Raw genomic sequence first — 21,357 nt, 5'->3', positions numbered from 1 at the left:
CAAATTATTTTGGTATCAACTAGCTATGTAAATTTAAACATGGCATTAAATAAGGTGAGATGCTTCAAGTTCCTATCAATATTCAAGAGCGATGTCTTAGTCTTTAATTTACCAATACTTAAATTTAGTTAAAGATGCTTAAAATTCTTGTTTTACTCATCTACCTCCACAAATCTTCTCGCCCAGAGGCATTTATTTTTTGCTGGTGTGTGAGGGTACAGAATGGGTGAGGTTTGAGATGATGTGTTCAGATTAGTTAGGAAGAGGCAGCTAATTGTGAATTCTATGGCTTAAAATTTATCTGACAAGCATTTCATAAAATTATGCTCATTATGTAAAAGTCACGATATTCTTTATGGAAGAGTGAGTTGACAAGCTCTAAGACCTTTACAAACACCATCATTTTAATCATCATTATGAGGTTATACATAGGGAATATATACTACATTTAAAAATTTCTGTAAGGATAGAGAAGTTAAGAGATTCAAAACACAAATCAGTCAGTGGAGGTGCTGAGGCTGGAATGCAAGTTTCAAATCCTCAGCAATTTTTTTATACTTCTGATCGAATGACCTCTGCATGATGTCACTGAGCCATTTTCCATGGTTTCAAAGACCTTAAATAATGACATTTCGGTATGAAGTATATGGCATAAAGTTATAACAGTGTCTCTCTTTCTTAATATACAACAGGAAGTCATACCTTAGAATATCCAGGATACATAAGATGATGCTACTATGGGGGCCTATACCTATTTTTATTCTAATTCCAGAACACTAAGGATACTGAAGGAGAATTTTGAAGCTCCATTTAAACTAAAGTATAACATGGAACACCAGCTAGCAAAAAATCCGAACTTTGAATATACAAGTTGTGACAAAATGAATTATTTAAGGGTAGTGGTTTACATTTTGCAGTGGTTTCTAGTTATATATGTACTTATTTAACAACTTGTATCATCTCATTAGATCAGCCTATTGAACGCTCATTCAGGATGTACATACAGACTGCAATAGCCCCAAACCAGTCAGAGAATTGACTCACCTGTCAGTATCTTTGATTAACTAATAACTAAGTTTTTAGCAATAAAAACAAAGCCTCTACATTGAGAAACAATGGATTATGGGTAATAATAGAAGAATCTTTTCGGGTTTTACCTGGCAGTGTCTTGGAACCTGGTTTTACCACAAGGCCACGGGCCCGAATGATTTCCACCTCCAATTGTCCCTTTTTGTCCATCATTCCTATCTGAATATCACCTAATAGTGCATGGAAAAGAAATAGACACACCTTACTGTACAAACATGGAAAGAAATGCTTTGCCAAAGATCTTAACATCATTTCATCATTTCCCATATATTTTCTTAAATTTAAAAACATTTAATATTTTATCAATGTCTTCCTTTAAAAATCGTAAGAAATTATAATAGAAAAAAAGGAAGCTTTTTTTGTGTTAAAATACAAGATATTTTATTCCTGCTGATAATACTGTCAAAGATTCTATGAAATTGAGAGAAAGCAATTTTCAATAATCTAAAAGAAGAGCAATGGAATCATGAGGCAGAAATTCTTACCCATTGCAGGAGTAGCTAAAGTCTGGCGTCCCACTAGCTGAGCAGGACCAAGGCCATCAAGGAAATCGCTAAACTGGCTATCAGAGGCCAAGCGGACACCAGGGAAAATCAGACTGAAGGCAAAATAACAAAAAGAATTAATTCCTCAACCCCAACTTGCTCTCAGGAAAGTCCTAGCTCCCTCCAGCTCCCTCAACACTGCGGGATACTTGGCAACATCACTTTGGTGTATATTTATTATATCCCAACACGCTATTCCACCTCCATAGCTCTTGCTCTGTATTCTCCAGATGCCCACGTGTGCCACCAGAAACTCTTGTTGCCTATATTGCAGGTTCCTGTTCCTGTGTCTTTCTCTCCCTTGGTGTGGAGGGCTGGGGCTGTGATTTCTGCCACAGATGCTCAGTACATGTCAAGCACGTATTCCACTACAGGTTTTACCATATTAATCTTCTTGGCTGAACTGAATTATATTACTTATCACCTTTTATAGATGAGGAAACACTTCCGGGTCATTCCTATCAACATGTAAAACAACATGTAAAACATGTATTGTTTTTTCCATTTTACAAAAAGAAAAGAAAATATCTTCCCCAACTCCATTTGTTCTCTTGCTATTACCCCATTTCTTTATTGAAACTCCTTGACAAAGTTGTCACTATTTGCTGTCTTCACATTCTTTTCTTTCACTCACTTTTGAGACTCTATCTTTTGTTCATTTTCATCACTCCACCAAAACTGGATCAAAATCTCTGCAGTGGTAATTCCAGCTGTTAACACTCAGGCCTCTTTTAATTTAACCGAGTAGCAAGCTGAACACAATTGATTCCCCTTCCTTGAAACACCATCTCTACTTAGCTTCCTGAGTCTCTAGGCTCCTGGTTTTCCTCTTTCTCACCTGTCACTCTACTTTAATCTCCTTTGCTACTGCTGTTACCAAACCCTAGAGCTCAAATCTTTCACCTCTTTTCTATATGTTTTAATTCCCTTGGTGGCTTCATTCAGTCTCATGGTTTTATTTTATTTCATTATTGTTATATATATATTTTTAGTTGTAGTTAGACAATACCTTTATTTTATTTATTTATTTTTATGTGGTGTTGAGGATTCAACACAGTGCCTCACACGTGCTCGGCAAGCACTCTACCCCTGAGGCACAACCCCAGCCCCCAGTCTCATGGTTTGAAATGCTCTCTATGCTGCTATTGCCTACACTGACATCTCCACTGTGGACCTTTCTTAAGACACAGACCTGCATCCCAGATGCTTAGATTACCTATCTTCTGGGATGTCTAATACGTACTTGAGACTGAATTTGTCCAAACTAACACCCGCAAGCCCCTTCAAACAAACAGAAAAACTAAAGTCTAGTCCTCTCAGAGGATTCCCATTTTAATAAATGGCAGCTTCATTCTTTCAATTGCTCAGCTATGCACTCATCTTTTTTTCTTGTTCTCTGTATGGGATTGAGTCACCAATGTGACTGCAGATTGAGTCTTTAAAAGAGATAAAATAAACTGAGGTAATAAAGATAAGGCCCTAATCCAATATGACTTAGAAGAAAAGGAAGAGACACCAGGGTATGAGAGAAAAGGCCATGAGAATATACAAGGTGGCCAGTTGAAAACCAATATGAAAGACCTCAGGAGAAACCAAACCCGTTGACACCTTGATCTTGATCTTGTTATGGCAGCTCTAGGAAACTAATATTCTCTATTTCATTATCCATATCAAATACATCAATAAATCTTATTTGTTCACTGTCAAAACAAATCTAGAATCTGAACTCAATGATACTGCTATTCTGGTCCAAGCCACAATTATCTCTCTTCTGTTTTCTGCAGGAGCCTTCTGAATGGGCTCTCTGTTGCTGCCCCTGCTGTCAGACCAATGTACTCAAACTGAAGTCAGATAATGTCCCCTGCTCAAAATGCTCCAATGATTTCTCACCTGAGTCAGGGTAAAAACAAAGTCCTTACTATACAAAGATGATACAAGCTGTCTAAACCTCACCCCACCCCCAACCTTAATCTCTCATCTAATACACTCTGGTCCTCACTTTCAGCACTGCCCTCCCCCCTGCTAATGCCAGGCAAGCTCCAGTCCGGGCCTCAGCATTGTTGCAACCTTGAAGATTCTCCCCTCAAATATCCACCTACTCACTAATTCCTCTCAATGTGTCCTTTTCCTTGTCTACCCTGCTAAAATCCTACCTTGACCCTTTCTCGTTTCTCATTCTAGCTTTATTTTTCTCCTTAACACTTACATTACCTAATCTACTATGCATTTTATCATTTTTCTTGTACATAAATTTTAACAATTTTTCTTAATGTCTCTCTATTAGTCTGAGTTTGATGAGGGTAGGGGTTTTTGTCTGTTTTGTTCACTGTTGTATCTCACCTCCTGGAACAATGCCTATAATATTTTAAGTACTCAAAATATACTTGCTAAGCTCAATTGGTAAAAATACAGCTTAGAAAAATTAAATAACTTGCTCAAGGTTCTGTAGTGCCAAAACACCAGATGAGAACTCCATCTGATGTGATGCCAAAGCCCCTGGTCTTAACCACTGATACTGACTCACTCTCACACATGACTTATGCCCCCAGCTGGCAGCACAGTGTCTAGAGAAACAGAAGGCAAGATGTGTTGAATGAGTTTACAAGTATTCATCCCATTTCTCCAATAAGACTATAAACATCAGGAGCAGGGAACACAGCTTAAACATTTTATATCCCTTATAGTATATAATGCAGGGCTTTATAAATATTAAACAGATGCTCAGTAAGCATCTGTTTTTCACTTGATTCTCTATTTTTAAGATTTTTTTCTTGATGGACATCAAATATATTTCTTTTTTCTTCACCTCAGTTAATACAAATGTTTCAGTCTGTTTATGTAAGTATCTCATATAACCCTATTAATACATTTTTATGTAAGCCATACATCTCTCTTGTATTTATGTAATAATGCTAGACAAATTACCCCTAAGAGACATCAGTAAGACTATGCCAGCAGCTCCTATGGCCTCAAAACTGTGAACATGGAACATCTAAGCATCTGTGGTGATAGTACAGTGAGGTCAGTAAATCCACTTTCTTCTATTAATGTCCTTTACAGTCCCATTTACAGAGCTGTAGCTGTTAATTACTGTTAATTTGTTGGTGACAGGGCTATACAATCTTTACAAATGCTTTAAAAATATTTCTGAGACAGCCAATTCAAAGGGAAACTACATATGACTAAAAAAAGACTCATCAAGTTTTCCAGTGCCATTTTTTTGGCTATTATATTTCACATAACTTAGTGTCATATAACTTAATTTTATATAGCTAAGTTATATGAAATATACTCATTATTGCATCAAACTAAGTATACATCAGGAGTGCATTTTTTTTGGTAATAAGTCAGTGCTATGATTTTTTAAAATTAGCACTGTCCATATAGCATGGCATGAATGCTTATTATTTTTGTACTTTTTTTATATTATTTCAAGCCAGGGCAAAATATTTTATTTGCATGCAATGTGAGAGCCACATTTTAGCATCTTGTCATTAAAGCAAAACACTTTATCCCCGAACCTATTTCCTATGGTATAAAAAGCCAGATATGTTGTAGCTGGTAAGCAAAATTCTATTCACAGAAAATCAGCCAATGAAAATTAAAATGGAACGGCAGAGTGTGTGAGTTTGCTTTAGTGAAAGCAGAGGGTGGGACAGAGAAGATGGTCTCTGGGCAGCACAGAGGAGACTGGCCTCACTCACTTTCCTTCTGAGCTATAGCTGTTCATGCTGCCATCGGTGGATTCCCGGCTTGCCTGTCGGGTCATCCAGTTCCTCATCTCCACCGCCAGACCTGTTTCTGTACTCCTCTGGACAGTGCTCCGAAGCTTTTTACCTCCTGCTTCTGCAAAAACAGAAATCAAATGGTATCACAGCCTGGCAACAAAAATCCTCACTGTCTGGCAAGAGTATTGGCCAACCGCATGTACAGGAAGTGTTCCTACTGAGAAGACAGAGAGAAAAGATATTTAGAACGATTTTAAACAACATCTTATTTTATGAGATCAAAATCTTTAAGCAGCACAAATACCATTGTTTTACTTCTATTTAAATCAGTGTTCAAATTTAACATAAAGATTCAACCCACAGATAGAATAAACTTTGTTCTTGTTGTAATATTTAAAGGCCAAGTTAGTTTATGCCTACCTTCCTCCCCACTTCCTTTGTGTTGTGGTAAAGAACTGAGCCTTCAAATTACTTACAAAGAGCTGATGGTGAGACAATACTCAAACTCTAGCCTTAACTTTCACAAGAATACCTGGTTTTCTAGGGTTATAGATATCAGAAGTGAAAGCTAACAAAGGAGATAGCCCTGTTTGACAGCAGTTTCATATATGTTGGTAACTTTCATAAAGATTCTCAAAGGGGAATGTAAAAGCTCAGCAATATCATGAGAAAAGAGCTTTGAAATTTTTGGTCATGTTCTTAAGGATTTTTGGTGATGAAGCTGACATTCAGAAGCATATCAGAAGATCAGTCAGGAGACAGAGTCGAGAACTACAGATGTCACAGAGGGAGGAAGTGCTGTCTGGAGATGTCACGGGGGGGGAGAGGGAGTGGGGTTGGAACCCAGGATTGAAAAGCGGACAGGTTAGAACTCCAGCAAAGAGAGAAGAGAATGCATGAGGGAGGGGAACAGCATGGGCAAAGATGCAAAGTCAGGGATGATCACGTGCACCTGAGGAGGTGCGTTAGCCAAAGCACATGAAGGAGGAATGAGGAGTGAGGTAGACAAGAAACTGAGTACAAAATTCCACAGGCCTTAAATGTCGGCATATGCAGTTGAAAGACGACCAAAGCAAGAAGGTGACACTCTAAATCATTTGTATTCATTTCTTTCTTGTCCAGTCTAAATATTTTTCCACATTGATTCTGTTATTAGCTTTTTAGGATACAACCACATGGCAAGCTCTTTTAGTGGCTTACCACTAGTAAGTTCTTTTAGATCTATAAATGCTATTAGCGCCAGTGACTTGTTGAAATCTCTTTCACCAAGTTTCTTATATTTGCTCACCACTTTGAAAGACTGCTTTAAATTTCATCCATTCTCCACTGCCAATTTTAATGTACATTAACATGCTTTAATGAGCATTTACACAAAATATAAGTTATGTTTATCTATGACTCAGTTGCATAACCTAGTGATATTTTAGATAATTGATACCAAACATGTTGTACTGATATGAACTGTAAAAATACATAAAGCATCCCCCCTTGACTAGGGAAGGCTTTTATTTACAGAGGAATTAGTAAATGTAAGAAGAATGATAAATTTAAAAATTACCAATTTGCTACCTTAAGTGAGACTCATCAATGGAGCTAATGCCATTTGATGAAAGATTGGGAAAAGGACATAAATATAAATATATATATGCATATATACATATGAGTATATATATATATATATATATATATATATATATATATATATATTTGCTCACCACTTTGAAACACACATACACACACACATACACATATATATATGCACCAAAGAATCATACCACAAATGAGTTCTAATTATTAAAGCAAAAGAAAAAAGATACATTAACTGGGAAGATCTGTCTATACTGTCGTAAGTCATAAAAATTAGTAGTGCTAGTGAGTGTATCAATATATCCCTCCGTATACGAAATACACAGTATCACTTGTCAGGTTGTTGTAAACAAAATATACAAACTGTTTCCAGTCAAGTCTTTAGGACCAACTTTGAGTTTTCAAAAATACAGAGTAATACACCAGGCACGGTGGTGCACACCTATAACACCAGTGGTTCGGGAAGCTCAAGCAAGAGTTCAATTCCCAGTACCAATAAATAAATAAATAAAATAAAAACAATGTAGTATAAATATGATAATAGACATGCATAAAACATCAAATCCAGAACACAGGATACAGTTCAAGAGAACTGGCATACTTGCTTAAAAAGTTAGCATCATGAAAAATCCAAACTTGATGAGGGAGTTTTTCTAGTTTAAAGATATCAAAGGGTGTAACCATCAAATGCTGTGAGTATATTTTGACTTCTTATTTGGAAAAAATAAGACAAAACAAATAAGAAACCCAACAAATAAAACAGTATAAAAGTAAGACAAGTACGAAATAAAGCTCAAGAAGTAAAATCAAGAATCATTAAATTGGGTAGATTCAAACTAAATAGCTTCTTCTCAGCAAAGGAAACAAAAACATGAAGAGAGAGCCTACAGAATAGGAAAAAATCTTTACCACACACACTTCGGATATCCAGGATATATTAAAGAACTCAAAAAACTTAATTCCAAAAAAAAAAACAAAAAACAAAAACCAACAACAACAACCCAATCAACTTAACAGACACTTCACAGAAGAAATAATCAATCTGTTTCCCCAAACATATGGGGAAAAAATGTTCATTATCTCTAGCAATTAGAGAAAAGCAAATCAAAACTACTCTAAGATTTCATCTCACTCCAGTCAGAATGGCAATTATCAAGAATACAAGCAATAATCTGTGTTGGTGAGGATGTGGGGGAAAAAGGTACACTCTACATTGCTGGTGGGACTGCAAATTGGTGCAACCAATCTGGAAAGCAGTATGGAGATTCCTCAGAAAACTCAGAATGGAACCACCTTTTGACCCAGTTATCCCACTTCTCGGTTTATACCCAAAGGACTTAATCAGCATACTACAGTGATACAGCCATATCAAATGTTTATAGCAGCTTAATTCACAATAGCTAAACTATGGAAACAACCTAGATGCCCTTCAACAGATGAAAGAATAAAGAAAATGTGGTATATATACAATATGGAATATTATTCAGCCTTAAATAAGAATGAAATTATGGCATTTTCAGGTAAATGGATGGAACTAGAGAATATCATGCTAAGTGAAATAAGCTAATCCCCCCCAAAACCAAAGGCAGAATGTTTTCTTTGGTCAACTGATGGTGATCCATAGTTGGGGCAGAGGAGGGAAGAATGAGGGAACTTTGGATTGTGCAGAGGGGAGTGCTGTGGGGATGGGAAGGATGGTAGAATGAGACAGACATTATTACCCTATATACATATATGATTACACTACTGGTATGACTCTGTACCATGTTCAGCCAGAAGAAGGAGAACTTGTGCTTCATTTGTTTACAATGTATCAAAATACATTCTACTGTCATATATAATTAATTAGAACAAAATTTAAAAAGTACATTAAAAAATAAATTAAAAAGTAGGAAAAATGTGAATATGGATTAGATGTTAGATGGAGTTAGAAAATTACTAATTTTTAAGATGAAGAATAGAATATTAGTTATTTAGACCTGAAATCTTATATTGTCTTCAATTTACCTTTGAATGGTGAAGCAATAAATAAATAAATAAATCAGAAAAATACATATATATAAAACAAAGATGGAAACTGTTAGAAAAGGTTGAGAATGCAGATTAGGCTATAGTACTCATGAATTTAATATTTATAGCTTTATTTCAAAGTGATTCTCAAATGATGACATCAGATAGTACTAAAATTTTGCACAGGTGTGAACTGGAATCACAGAGCTGCTAGGCTGGCATGAGGAAACCAGGCCAAGGACACAGCATTTGCTTTTCTTTGTAGCTTTAATGTTCATAGGAAGTAAACAATGCCTTTGTGAAAACTGCCATGGAGTGAGATACTTGAGTGAAGTATGAATGGGTGGAAGAAAGGAGGATACCTACAGGAAGCACTTGACAGAAGGGAAATGAGGTTCCTGCAGATCTCTGCAATGCCAAAGATCTACTCCTTTTTATTTAATGTCTCCCTCTATCAAGCAAAAACAGTGACTTGAAAATCTACTGTTATTGGGTAATGAGAGCCAGCCACTACTTGCCAAAGAATAGTAATACAATGAATATGTAATTATTTTGTTTTGGGGCTGTTTTATTCATGTATCCTCTTCATAACAATTCTAAAAATGCTCATTCTTATAGGTGTATTATCAAAAGGCCCAAGAGATTATATAGTTTCCTGAAGAAACATGGTAAAGGACAGAACCAGAATTTGTGCAGAGTTGCTAGACTTCAAATTCCCCGCTATTTGTTAATTTGTTGTCAGAAAACACAGGTTTGTGCGGCTGTCCTTGGAGGATACTATGCTAACTCTGTAGCAGCATGCAGCTTTAGATGCAGCCTGGTGGGATGGGAAGAGCAGAGCAAAGTGAAGTCAGTCAGATCTCGGAATCAAACTGCTTCTCTAACATTTACAAGCTGGGTGACATTATTGAAGGAGTTACCCTCTCAGAGACATGTTTTTTTCCAAACTGTAAAAATGATAGTGATAATAATTCATATCTCATAGAATTTTTGTGGGGTTTGAGGAAAATAAATATTTAGAGTTGTTAGCAGGGCACCTGATACTTAGAAATTCTGACTTAAACTAATGGCATTATTACTACTATTACCAGACAGGCAATCAAGAAAACATGTATTCTAGGTTGGTCTTATCCATAAGTTAACTGGCTCATTGGCCTTCTTGGAGTCACATTCCCTCTCTGAGTCTCTGGCTTGACGTATTTATGAAAAAGGCAGATGGAAGAGGACAGGTGATCTCTGATATCTTTTGGCTCTAACGTCTATGAATTAGACTTTATTAATTGACCACAATTAAAAGCATACATTGAAGACATATGCTGCTCACTTTTATCTGATACAATCAAAGAATTCTTGCTAATATACTATTTACAGTACACTGTTTCTAGTATCCCTTTAAAACTTATCTTTTGAAGGGTTCCACTACCTGAAACATTTATAGACTTATTTAAAAAGTAAATTTTTCAGCACCACAAAAATCTTTGTGTTACATTCACAATGAAAATACTTTAATCTAAATATAATGCATTATAGTGATTCACATTTAATGTTCCCAATGATTTATCACATTATGAAATCTAAAAGCTGAATCTATATAACAGTGAAGGGCTATACAAAGTAAATGAGGTAGGTAGAACTCTAAGATGACTCTCATGTTACTTTACATGGCAAAAAAGATTTTGCAGATGTAATTGAGGTAACTAATCAGCTGACTTAAAGATAGGGAGATTACCTGAAGGGCCCTAGCATAACCACATGAGCCCTTTAAAAGCAGAGTGCTTTCTCTGGCTGATTGTAGAGAAGGAAATCAGAGATTTGAAACAAAAGAAGGATTCAATGCAACTTTGCTGGCTTGAAGATGGAAGGGGCCATGTAAAGGACATGAGAACAGCCACCAGCTGCTGAGAGTAATTCCTGAATGGTAGGTGCAAGAATACAGGGACCTGAGGGCTGCAACTGCAAAGAACCAGGTTCTGCTAATAATCTGAATGACACTGACAGCAGATTCACCTCCATACACACACATAGCCTCCAGACAACATCTTGATTTGAGCTATTTGATAACCCAAGGAAAAACCCTAATCACTGTGCTAGGCTTATAGTCTATAGAACTTATAGAACTGTGAACTAATAAATGGGTACTATTTTCATGTGCTAAATTTGTGATACTTGTTATACTAAAGAAAATTTTGAGTCCTTTACATATATGTGTGTATATATGTGTGTAATACACATACACACATATATGTATGTGTGTGTATATATATATATGAATATATATGTGTGTATATATATACATATATATGAATATATTTATATAATAAAGACATAAAATATTCTATTATGATCACAGGGGTGAATCAAGCTCAAGCAAAACTGTAAGAACTTAACCATGATTAACAAACTCTCTGTGTGTACTGAGATATTAAAAGAAATACTCACATAGCAAACCCTAGAACTAAAGCCCAGATGGGGTTGCCATTGAGTCCTTAAACCATTCACTCTGGTACTAAGTTTTATAATCCAAAGTGCATTTGGAAAAGATGCCTGTAGGTAAAATCAAGTTCTTGAACTGCAAAATATCACAGGTAGAAAGCAGAACACAGGAGGTGTCCTTGTTATTCTGCTCTGATTAGTCTGATGACTCATTTACCTGACACTCTCTGTATTCAAAGAGAGTCACTTAATTAAATAAAAGACCAAAGAGTCAAGTCTCTTCTAACAATATCTGAAAACCAGAAAACCCTTCAGTAACTGGACAACAAAAATAAAAAGTTCCTTCTCACTAGTGACTTGGAAAGTGTCTGAAGCCTGCCCAAGCCCAAGCTTATACTGCAATGTCTAACTCAACATCATGGCAACCTCGTTTCAAATCTCAGATCTATCAGGTGCTGTAGCACATGCCTGTAATCCCAGTGACTCAGGAGACTGAGGAACGAGGATCTCAGGTTTAAGGTCAGCCTCAGAAATTTAGCAAGGCCATAACCTACTTAGTGAGACCATGTCCAAAAATAGAAAAAATAAAAATGGCTGGGAATGTAGCTCAAAGATAAAATGCCCCTGGGTTCAGCCCCTCAGTACCTATCAGTCAGTCAGTCAGACAATCAATCAATCAATTAAATCTCAGACCCACAGAATCCATTCCTGTTTGCTCTCATTTGGAAAGTCTCATCTATCAGAGAGATTATTTTGGATTCAGGATTCTCTCAACATCAAATTGGGAAATTATTTATGGGAACAGAGTGTAGGTCATGACAGATTCTAAAAACTGCCTGTAATTACTAGTTTAGATTACAATTTATATGCTTTAAGTTAATAAGGTATTATCTTTGCACTTTATTCAAAACAAATATTTTTCAAAGTATAATTTTTGCATTACACATAAAGAACATTTAAAATGAGAATTTCTAAAATCACTGACTTACATAGTTTTGGAAGTAATAATGGAGATCCAGTCTATCAGTTTATGTACTCCTTTATTGCAGCAATGAGAAAGATAAGGTCCTCAATAGCTAGTTCCTTTTTAGTAGATGACTCTTCAGCTTTAAAATCCATTTCGAATTGTGCTTTAACTGTTTTATAAGAACTGCCTCCTGGTCTCTTAGCAGTCTCCATGGTGGCCACTGTGTGCATAATATCTCATCAGCACATTTTATATCAAGACATGAAAAAGGTTGGTTTATTTACCTATGTGGTCTTGTGATCTCACTACAGAGGTTACTATCATGGTAGGCCACTCTAACTGTATAAAATCTTAAGCAATTATGTTCGTAAGGGCTTCCTACTATATAATTGAATCCTCTGAAAGTCTGAACAAAATAAAGACAACTGACAATTTCTTTTAAACCAATCTAAGACCTGCATTAACAATTAAAATAAAAATTAATAGGAATTAATAGTTGGCTCTTGAAATTATTTGAATTTAACATGAATCCATTCATTCCAATAGCTTTGTGGTAACTATTATGAACGTTCTATAGCTAAATATCTACAGTAACAATGAGCTTCAAGAAGAGACCACCATCATAATAGATATTAGGACTAGTAAAATGCATTCATTTGTCCTCCCATCTCTGAAGTTGGGTGTGGTCATGTAACTTGCTTGGCCAATGAAATGTGAGCAAAACTACCTCCTGTAATTTCAGAGCAGAAGATTTAACAGTTGATGTATGGCCACACATCAGCCCACTAATAACTGTACCTGTTTCTCTCTCAAGAGTGAAATACCACCAATATCTTCTTAATTTTCAAGTTAGATATTTTAAGGCAGTATTTTATAGTGGTATGAACATGCCATGTTTCAGTCAGATAACAGCAGTTCAAGTCCTATTTGACCATTTGCAAACTTTGGGCAGGGAGTTTATTTTTCTGAGACTCTGAGTTCTTATGTGTAAGTTTGGGATTACTTAGCCTATGACATAGAGTTTATGACATGGAGTGGTGTTAAACAAATAGTGATAAGTAAGGATCAGATACTGCAGTCTACACAAAAGAGTTCCAAAAACTATAAAATGCTATATAAATCTTAATTTGAAAAATTATTGGAATGATCTGTAAAATTATCTTAACCTGGTAAGAAGATCACTATGCATAAGTTACTGGATCACCTTATATAATTATGTGCAAACTTAAGATAATAGCTGAGTTTCCAGTCAGCAAGAAGGATGCTATGATATGAAACTTCCTCTTCAAAGCAACTCTTCACGGCCATAGAGAATTTAGGAGAAAGAAAAACCTCCCAGGAACTAGAACCAGAGATGTCAGATGAGCAAACTAAAAATTGTCTTCTACTGTCAATTTTTGCCATTCCTACTAGGTAGGATTTGATAATTCCTATGAGTCACTATTTCATGTTTTCTTCTTTCTAAATGGGAATTTTTATTTGATGCAGATAACTTGTCTTATCAAGTTATAGGTTATGATAGCATAGAAAGTCACATCTGGATATGAGAAAAAGAACCACATATCACTCAAAGATCCTACATTTTAATTTACATGGAGTAAATGGATAAGAATTTAGATTGTCTTTCTTAGGAGGGATAGAGTACGTACTATATTAAAAATAAGAGTATTTGGCTACAGAAAAAGTAAAATCTGCAGAAAAAGTTAAAAATGAGAAAGTAATTTCCTTTTGTTTTGTGGGCCTGGGCATGAAACTCAGGGCCTTGTGGGTAGGTAAGCACTCTATCACTGAACTATACCTGCAAGCCAAAAGCCATGTTCTCTTCCTTAGATTTCTTTTGCAGATACCACCCCCTCTTTCCTCTCTGTTTGTTTGTACTCATTGAACACAAAATAAAATAGTAAAATAGCATACTTTATTTAAAAAAAAAAACTAAAAATATCATCATGATGGGCATATGAGTTATTTTTCTATCACTGGTAATTATTTTGGATTGCAAAGTGGATGTTTGTTAATGTCTTTGTCTTACCTGCATTTGAAACCCCTTCTTAAATAAAAAAATATCCTATCCTTCAGTAGTACAAGTTAAAAATGTTAGGCACTGGGAAAGGGGGAAGGTAATGCAGAATTCTTAAAAAAATCATGTTTATATAAATAAATAAATAAATAAATAAATAAATAAATAAATAAATAAATGTAAATATACCATAGGGAATTTCACCATTATGGATAAGTAAAAAAAAAAAAAATCAAATATATAAATTGGTGAGTGAAAGAAGTCTATTAGACTAGAAGCAGGAGAATAAGAAAGAGAGAGAGGCCTAGAGGGAAAAGAGGGAGGGAAATCAAATTCCATGCACGTATGAGTTTGTCGGGATGAACCCAACTACTATATAAAACTATAAAGCTCTAGTTAAACAAAATGTCATGTGTTGCTTTCCCAGCCTGCTTTGTCATTAGAGCCCAAGCACATGGACGCCAAACTGCTGTCCCAAACTGCATCTGAAGCTATTGAGTCCAAGAAGCAGACATCATGGGCTTCCATTATAATAAGGCTGGCAGCCAGGATGTATGGTTTCTAGGAGTGGGTCCTGCAGCAGTCTACAGTGATTCACCATGTACAAGTTGTGATGTATATGCCAAGTGCCAGTGATATTTGGGCAATATGTGCAGGACCAGCTTGTAGTGTGCCTTTGGGCAGCATTCCTATCCTCTAATACAGTTTTTCCAATCTTCCTTAGGGATTCTAAGACCTATCCACTGTCCAAGAGCAAAAACCTTTTCTGCCTAAGTTGCCAAAATTGATTTCTATCGATGTCACTAGGCACTCTAAATAGAAAATGTGTTGAAATAGAAAAAGTGATAGAAAAATGTGTTGTTCCTAGTTATATGGAGCCAAGGATACCCATTGTGGAACACAAAGAATGAGTGACATCCAAGCACTCTTGTACCTGCAAAAGTGGAAACCGTGGTTTAATCAGCATAGTCCCTTTTGGTCCTAATAGCTTCTTTCCATTCATGATATGAACAGAAAAAGCAGTCAGGTACTAGTAATTTTATTCATTTGATACAAATTTGTTAAATACTTGATAGGTATAAAGTATTGTGGGAGATAATGCATGTAACACATGATCATATAATTCCCAGTGATATTTTAAATTTAGTTTGCAAGATTAGATAGCAAACAAATTATGACAATCCAAGGCAATATGTGCTAAGTGTTACATGAGTGATATTACTTAACAAGGGCTGTGATGTCCAATAGAATTTTCTTTGAATGATAGAAATCTTCCATAATGCTCACTCCCTGATCAGACAATCACTAGGCACACAGAGTTATTGGGCATTTGAAATACAGTTAGTGTGACTGAGGAACTAAATTTTTAATTTAAATTATTTAAATTTAAATAGCCACATAGAGCCTAGAGGTTCAAGAAAAGGCAAAAATTATTTTGAAATGAGACCATAAGGGAATAGTAAACATAATAAAACTTGTTCACAACATTCCTGCAAAAAGATGTATCAGTATGTATGTACGTCTACGGCCATACCACCCTGAACGCGCCCGATCTCGTCAGTATGTATGTACATTTCACACACAAAAAATAAGGAAACCAAAGCTGAAAGAAATTAAATATCCCATTTAGTTCACAGAACTAGAAATAGGTGGAAACAATGTTTCAAATCCAGGTCCATGTAGGTTTTTCTCTGCCTACAAATGTTCTTACAGCTTCTAAAGACTTCATAGGTAGATGGGATATCAGCTGAGCACTGATGAGCAATTAGGCTGTACATGTAGGATAGAGGGAGAATATATAAGTATGAACAAAAATTTGGAGGCAAAGAATAAAGAGGCTTAGTTGTATAGAATTACTAGTCTTGGAAGTGGAGGAAGCTAACTATATGTAAATAATAGATTCTTAAAGACTTGGAATGCCAAGATACAGGTTTTACTTAGGATTTGGAAGTCAACTGATGTTTGGAGAGTCGCAGCAAGATTAAGATGATGTTTAAGACAACTGATACAGATGCTTTGAAATGGGATTGGAGTGGAGAGATCCAGAAAGTAGAGAGAGCAGGTTGGGAGGTTATCAGATGATTTCTAAGATGAGTTAATGTGGTTCTGAATTATCAAGATGTCAGTGAGGAATGAGAAGGATGAAAGAAAACTGAGAAAAGTTGAGAAGGAAGTATTTCACTGGCAGAAGTTGCAAACTGGTGGTCTTTGGATCACATTTGGCCAATAAATATGTTTGGTTTATTTCAAATGTTTGAGAATTTTTATTTAGGTGTCACCATTTTAATTTCAAAGGTTTTAATTGGGAAAAGATGAGAGTAAAATTTCCAACCTTGAGTTGATAGTTAATTTGGCATCAATTAGCTGGAAATGAGAATTCATCATTCCTCTCTAGAAGGGTAAGATTTCTCCAGCTTTACAGAGCCCTGGTCTTTCCTTTTTATCTTATACCTGTCCTACTTTACTGATGTAGGTTACGTTTCTGGCCCAATTTACAGAAATAACAAGGGAAAAACTGAACACTAATTCATCTTTTTATTTTAAATAGCTAAAATAGTTTTACTTATATTTAGTATCATTAGACAAAATCTAAATCTCAAGAAATGATACTTGTTCCTTGCAATGATGATCCAGACAAAAGTAGAATATTATTGGGAACTAAACTGATACTCATGGTCCTGCCCTCTTGCAGTATTAAGCTGGACCAACCCGGGTAAATAAAATCTCATCTCAGGGCAGCTGGAATTGAGATTGGGAAAGACATGGTTTGCAGTATGGATGGAACAGTGACAGGTAAACTTGTAGTCCACTGACTACCATTTTCCACCAGACACATGAGTAATAGAGCAGGGGAGAGAGCTGGCTGCTGACAAAGAACAAAGCAGTCATGCAGAGATAGAAGCAATGGCAAGAAATGGAAAAAAGAGTGCTCATGCCTTCTCAACAGCCTTCTGACTTCCAGTTTAGGCCCCATGAGGCCTCATGGGATTTCTGCTCATGGTTTTGGTGAAGTATCTTTGCATAAAACATTATTTACATGAAAATAAATCCCAATTTCATTTTCAAGAGGAACATAAAAGAAAATGACATTTCAAACCTAGAAGTGACACTATTATTTTTATGCTAGCATTTCCTTCAATTATTCTAATAATATCATATGTATAGCAGATAAATCTCCCTTCTTCTCAGTCAAAACCCACTACAGCATGAGATAGAACAAATACACAGAAGGATCTTTTCTGATCCATAATAAAGGCCTACTTTATAACAGCAGAGAGCATGTACATTAAAATAGTCCTCACTAGGAATGGGGTGCTTCTGTTACAACTTTCTAGTGAATTTCTTTTGTAAGTCATTATATGCAAAATGTCTCCATAGGGAAACTCCGTCCCATTACTCGTTCTGAATTTAGTGAACCTACTAAAGCAAACTGGGGTTTAATTTGACTTTTATATTAAAGTTTTAAATTACTTTAAGGATTCTATTCAGACATAAAGAAGTGAATGATTCTGATTCTTAGATTTAAAAGGTAATATTTGATAAGCACTCTGAATGTAACGATTCCTTAATTTATTTAATAAATTCCAAATTTTTGTTTCACTTTATTTGCCTAAAATATAAATCTAATATAAAAATATTGTGCTATTGTTTATTATGGTGTAGACTCATTTATGGAGTGATTTATTAGACATGATCATAAGCTAAGACAGCCTATAACCATTTATCCTGTCCCCAAGTGTGGCTTTATGTGCAAATACTATGACTGGTACATATAAGAAAGTCCCCATTGCATATTTTTAAAACAGTATAAACATAATGGGTTTAAAAGGATACTCATCTTGAAAAGAACAGAGAACCATATACCATCATTATTAAAAGACACTTTCTGAATACCTACTGTGTGAGGTATGATGTCTGCACTGAGGATGATTATTTTTAAATGTGTAGAGAATTTTTATTTCAGTGGAGCATGGGCAAAGTTCTAAGTTATTCAATAAAATAAAATTGATTATTAAGTATCAAGTATCTTATTCTAATACGCAAGTATTAGAATAAAATAATATCTTTTTATATTCTTACTGGATGAATATCCTATTAAAGAATTGGGGAGTGTTGAATATCTCTTTTTATTCCAGTCTATTTGTTTCACTTTTATATTAATTTCTTAAGGCTTTCTTATCATATGCAAAGATTCTTTCCTCAGTTCTCTAATGATTTTTAAATAATTCCTATTTTCTATATGATTTTTGTGTAGTTTAATTTTTAGTGATATACAAAAAATCCAGAGTTAGCTTATTTAGTTAATAGTGCTAAGTTGATGGGATTTCCTCTATATGATTGTCACAGGTGGCAGATCATAAAATCAGGCAGACCAAATTTATCACATATACATAACTATACACAAAAATACATAACTAAACAAGAATCATTAGCTTAGGACCACAGGTAACATTAAGATCACCTCTGGGAAACCAGAAACCTCAAGTACTAGGAAATGGGCCATTTTCCTATATTACACAGCAAGAACCATTTGTTCTCAGCAATTTGGTTGGGAAGTTGTAGGTTTCCTTCTACTATTAAGAATGGTAATATTTCTGTGAAATATTTCTTTCTTTCTTAGAACTGCCTGCGATTTTTAAACATACATTAATATTCTATTTTAGGGGAGAGAAACCCAATGTTAGGGCCAAGTAGTTTTAGAGTAAAAATAATGCTTTATTATAGGGTTCAATAATAAAGTAAATTCACACAATTTATAACAAGAAAATACTATTGTTATTACTTTTAGTTAAAAAAATAATTTCAGGGATTTAAAGAACACTTTTCTGGAATATATTCCAGATACAAGGATGAAAAAAATAAAAGAACTGCAAGCATACCAAAAAGATGCCACGAAGACCAGTCAACAATCTTAGTTTGCTTATAGGAATGCTGCTTTCATCCCCACTCAAATCAGCCCCATTTAGATTTATGATCTGTGGTCAAGTTGTTTAAACTTCTCTAAGTACTTTCATAAGTGTCAAGTGAGGAAAATAACTTCCCTGAAGAACCATGAAATCAAAGGAATTTGACATATAGAAGGTGCATAATAAATGGTAACTATTATTATTGTACTTTTTTGAGTGTGTGCTGGGGATAGAGCCAAGGGCTCCATGATTTGAAGAGATTTGAATAAGATAGAATAGAGACCATGCATAGGGCAAATACCTGAAGTATGATGTGATCATCTACACAGGGCTTTCTAGGTAAGTACTCTACCACTGAGCTGCATCCGCAGCTGTACTTGGTTTAAGAATATAGCATATTACAAAAAAATGCAGTAAAATAATGAAGAAAAAATATAGAGAACATTGTAATTAGAATTATAAACTCCAGAGCCAGATTATGAGTTTAGATCCTAACTCCTCCATCATTTATTAATTGTGGAATCTGGGAAAATTGTTCTTAAAAGATATGCAGTAGGCAATTGATGTTAGCTCATGACAAATTGATATTACTGACATCTGAATCAAGATTTAACACATTCTCAGGGCATCTTCATTAATTCCTAAGTTAATCATCTTTAAAATTTCTCATGGCACCCTGTACTTGACCAGATCAATACTTGTCACAGTTACAATTACATAGTTGTTTCTGTTATAGTCCATTTCCATTAGACTGTAAGCTCTCAGAGGGAAAGGGGTATATCTACCTAATTTTAAGACTCTCATAGTTACTGACACCAAATATCCTCAAAAAATATGTTTTAAATTAGTGGACTTGAAGCACATGGTCTTTTTGTAGATGTCTTAGCACTTTTTGTATAGACTGGAAATATCTGATGACAGTGAATAATAATGAAATAAGGATATGGAACTAGAAGACAGGGCATATTTGAGATCCTTTAGCTATTGTGCTATTTCCAAGAAGACTCCACAACAACAACAACATCAAAAACTCAAACAGGCTTACTGAATTGATTGGTGAACTCAGTCATCACACTAATTATCAGACCACTATTTTCTTTAGGCAAACTATTCTGAATCAGTGTGAAAATCATATGGTGAGATGGATTTACTTTATTTGTAAGTTAGAATGAGTTTATCACTAAAGTGTCACTAAAATAACATTCTTGAGTATGTCATCCACATGACCTTCATGTGTCCTGTGTGGGTGTCTACACAGACAAAAACACCATAGAGAAGCCAGTGACTTCTCTTACAACTCTTCAGAGTATGTTGACATATTTTTAAAAAATCTGGGGAGTTTCAAGGGCGATAGGATTGTTGTGAAATGAAGAAAAAAAGTTAAGATTTCTTCTTGTGATTGTGAAATGACCATAAGCCAGTGGAAAGTGTATCCACTCTTGTTACTAGTACATAACTATACAGATTACTTTAAAAATGCTTTTCTTAATTCTCTCTCTCTTTATGTGATACTGAGGACAGAACCCAGGGCCTTGGACAAGCTAAGCAAGCACTCTACCACTGAGCCATATCCCCAGCCCACTACCTTCTTTCTGGAATATTTTGTCTTCACAACTCAAGAAGCAACATTATGGAACATAAATGTTGTTCCAATTTCCCATGCATAGATGTAGAAATTTTCTTTGGGATTAATTTGTATAAGCCAAGACTAAGTGAATGTAATTTAAATTTTGAAAAATTTTCACATTCATGTAAGTTTTCCTTGCTATCTTGAAAAAGCCTTTTAGCATGATATTTTCTGAATTCAACAATCTTAGTTTTAACTTAAAAAGAATAATAATAGCTTCTATGAAGCAAATTCAAATCTGAAGACAGTGTAAGAATTAAAAGGAATAAGTTCATAATAATGCATGCTTTATTTAAATACTTGTAGTTTCAGACACACCTAAGTTTGAGTTCTAGCTCCATCACATTTTGGTTTAGTGATGGAGTGGAGTCCAGGTAGATTCAAATTATAAAAATCTAGCAGAGTTTGGGGTTGAGTGCATAGGCTGAGCTGGTGGCTCACTGGTTC

The 21,357-nt window shown here is 35.1% G+C and overlaps 1 protein-coding gene across 40 annotated transcripts in view; it reads right to left on the bottom strand.

Annotated features, from left to right (window-relative positions):
* Nucleotides 1-21,357, bottom strand: part of Rims2 (regulating synaptic membrane exocytosis 2) — a 551,056-nt gene that overhangs the window by 1,007 nt on the left and 528,692 nt on the right. For 38 of the 40 annotated variants that reach the window (XM_076836166.2, XM_076836176.2, XM_076836171.2 and 35 more), the window contains 3 exons: nt 5,339-5,480; nt 1,575-1,687; nt 1,158-1,259 (listed from right to left, as the gene is read on the bottom strand). In XM_076836166.2, the coding sequence (XP_076692281.2) occupies nt 1,158-1,259; nt 1,575-1,687; nt 5,339-5,480 (357 nt within the window). The remainder of the gene's footprint in view (nt 1-1,157; nt 1,260-1,574; nt 1,688-5,338; nt 5,481-21,357) is intronic. The other 2 variants (XM_076836203.2, XM_076836204.2) reach the window with 2 other exon arrangements.

This window comes from Callospermophilus lateralis, chromosome 16, assembly GCF_048772815.1.
Source record: "Callospermophilus lateralis isolate mCalLat2 chromosome 16, mCalLat2.hap1, whole genome shotgun sequence".
NCBI lineage: Eukaryota > Metazoa > Chordata > Mammalia > Rodentia > Sciuridae > Callospermophilus > Callospermophilus lateralis.
Note: the sequence above shows the minus strand (reverse complement) of the source record. Positions and strands in the feature narration are given on the sequence as shown.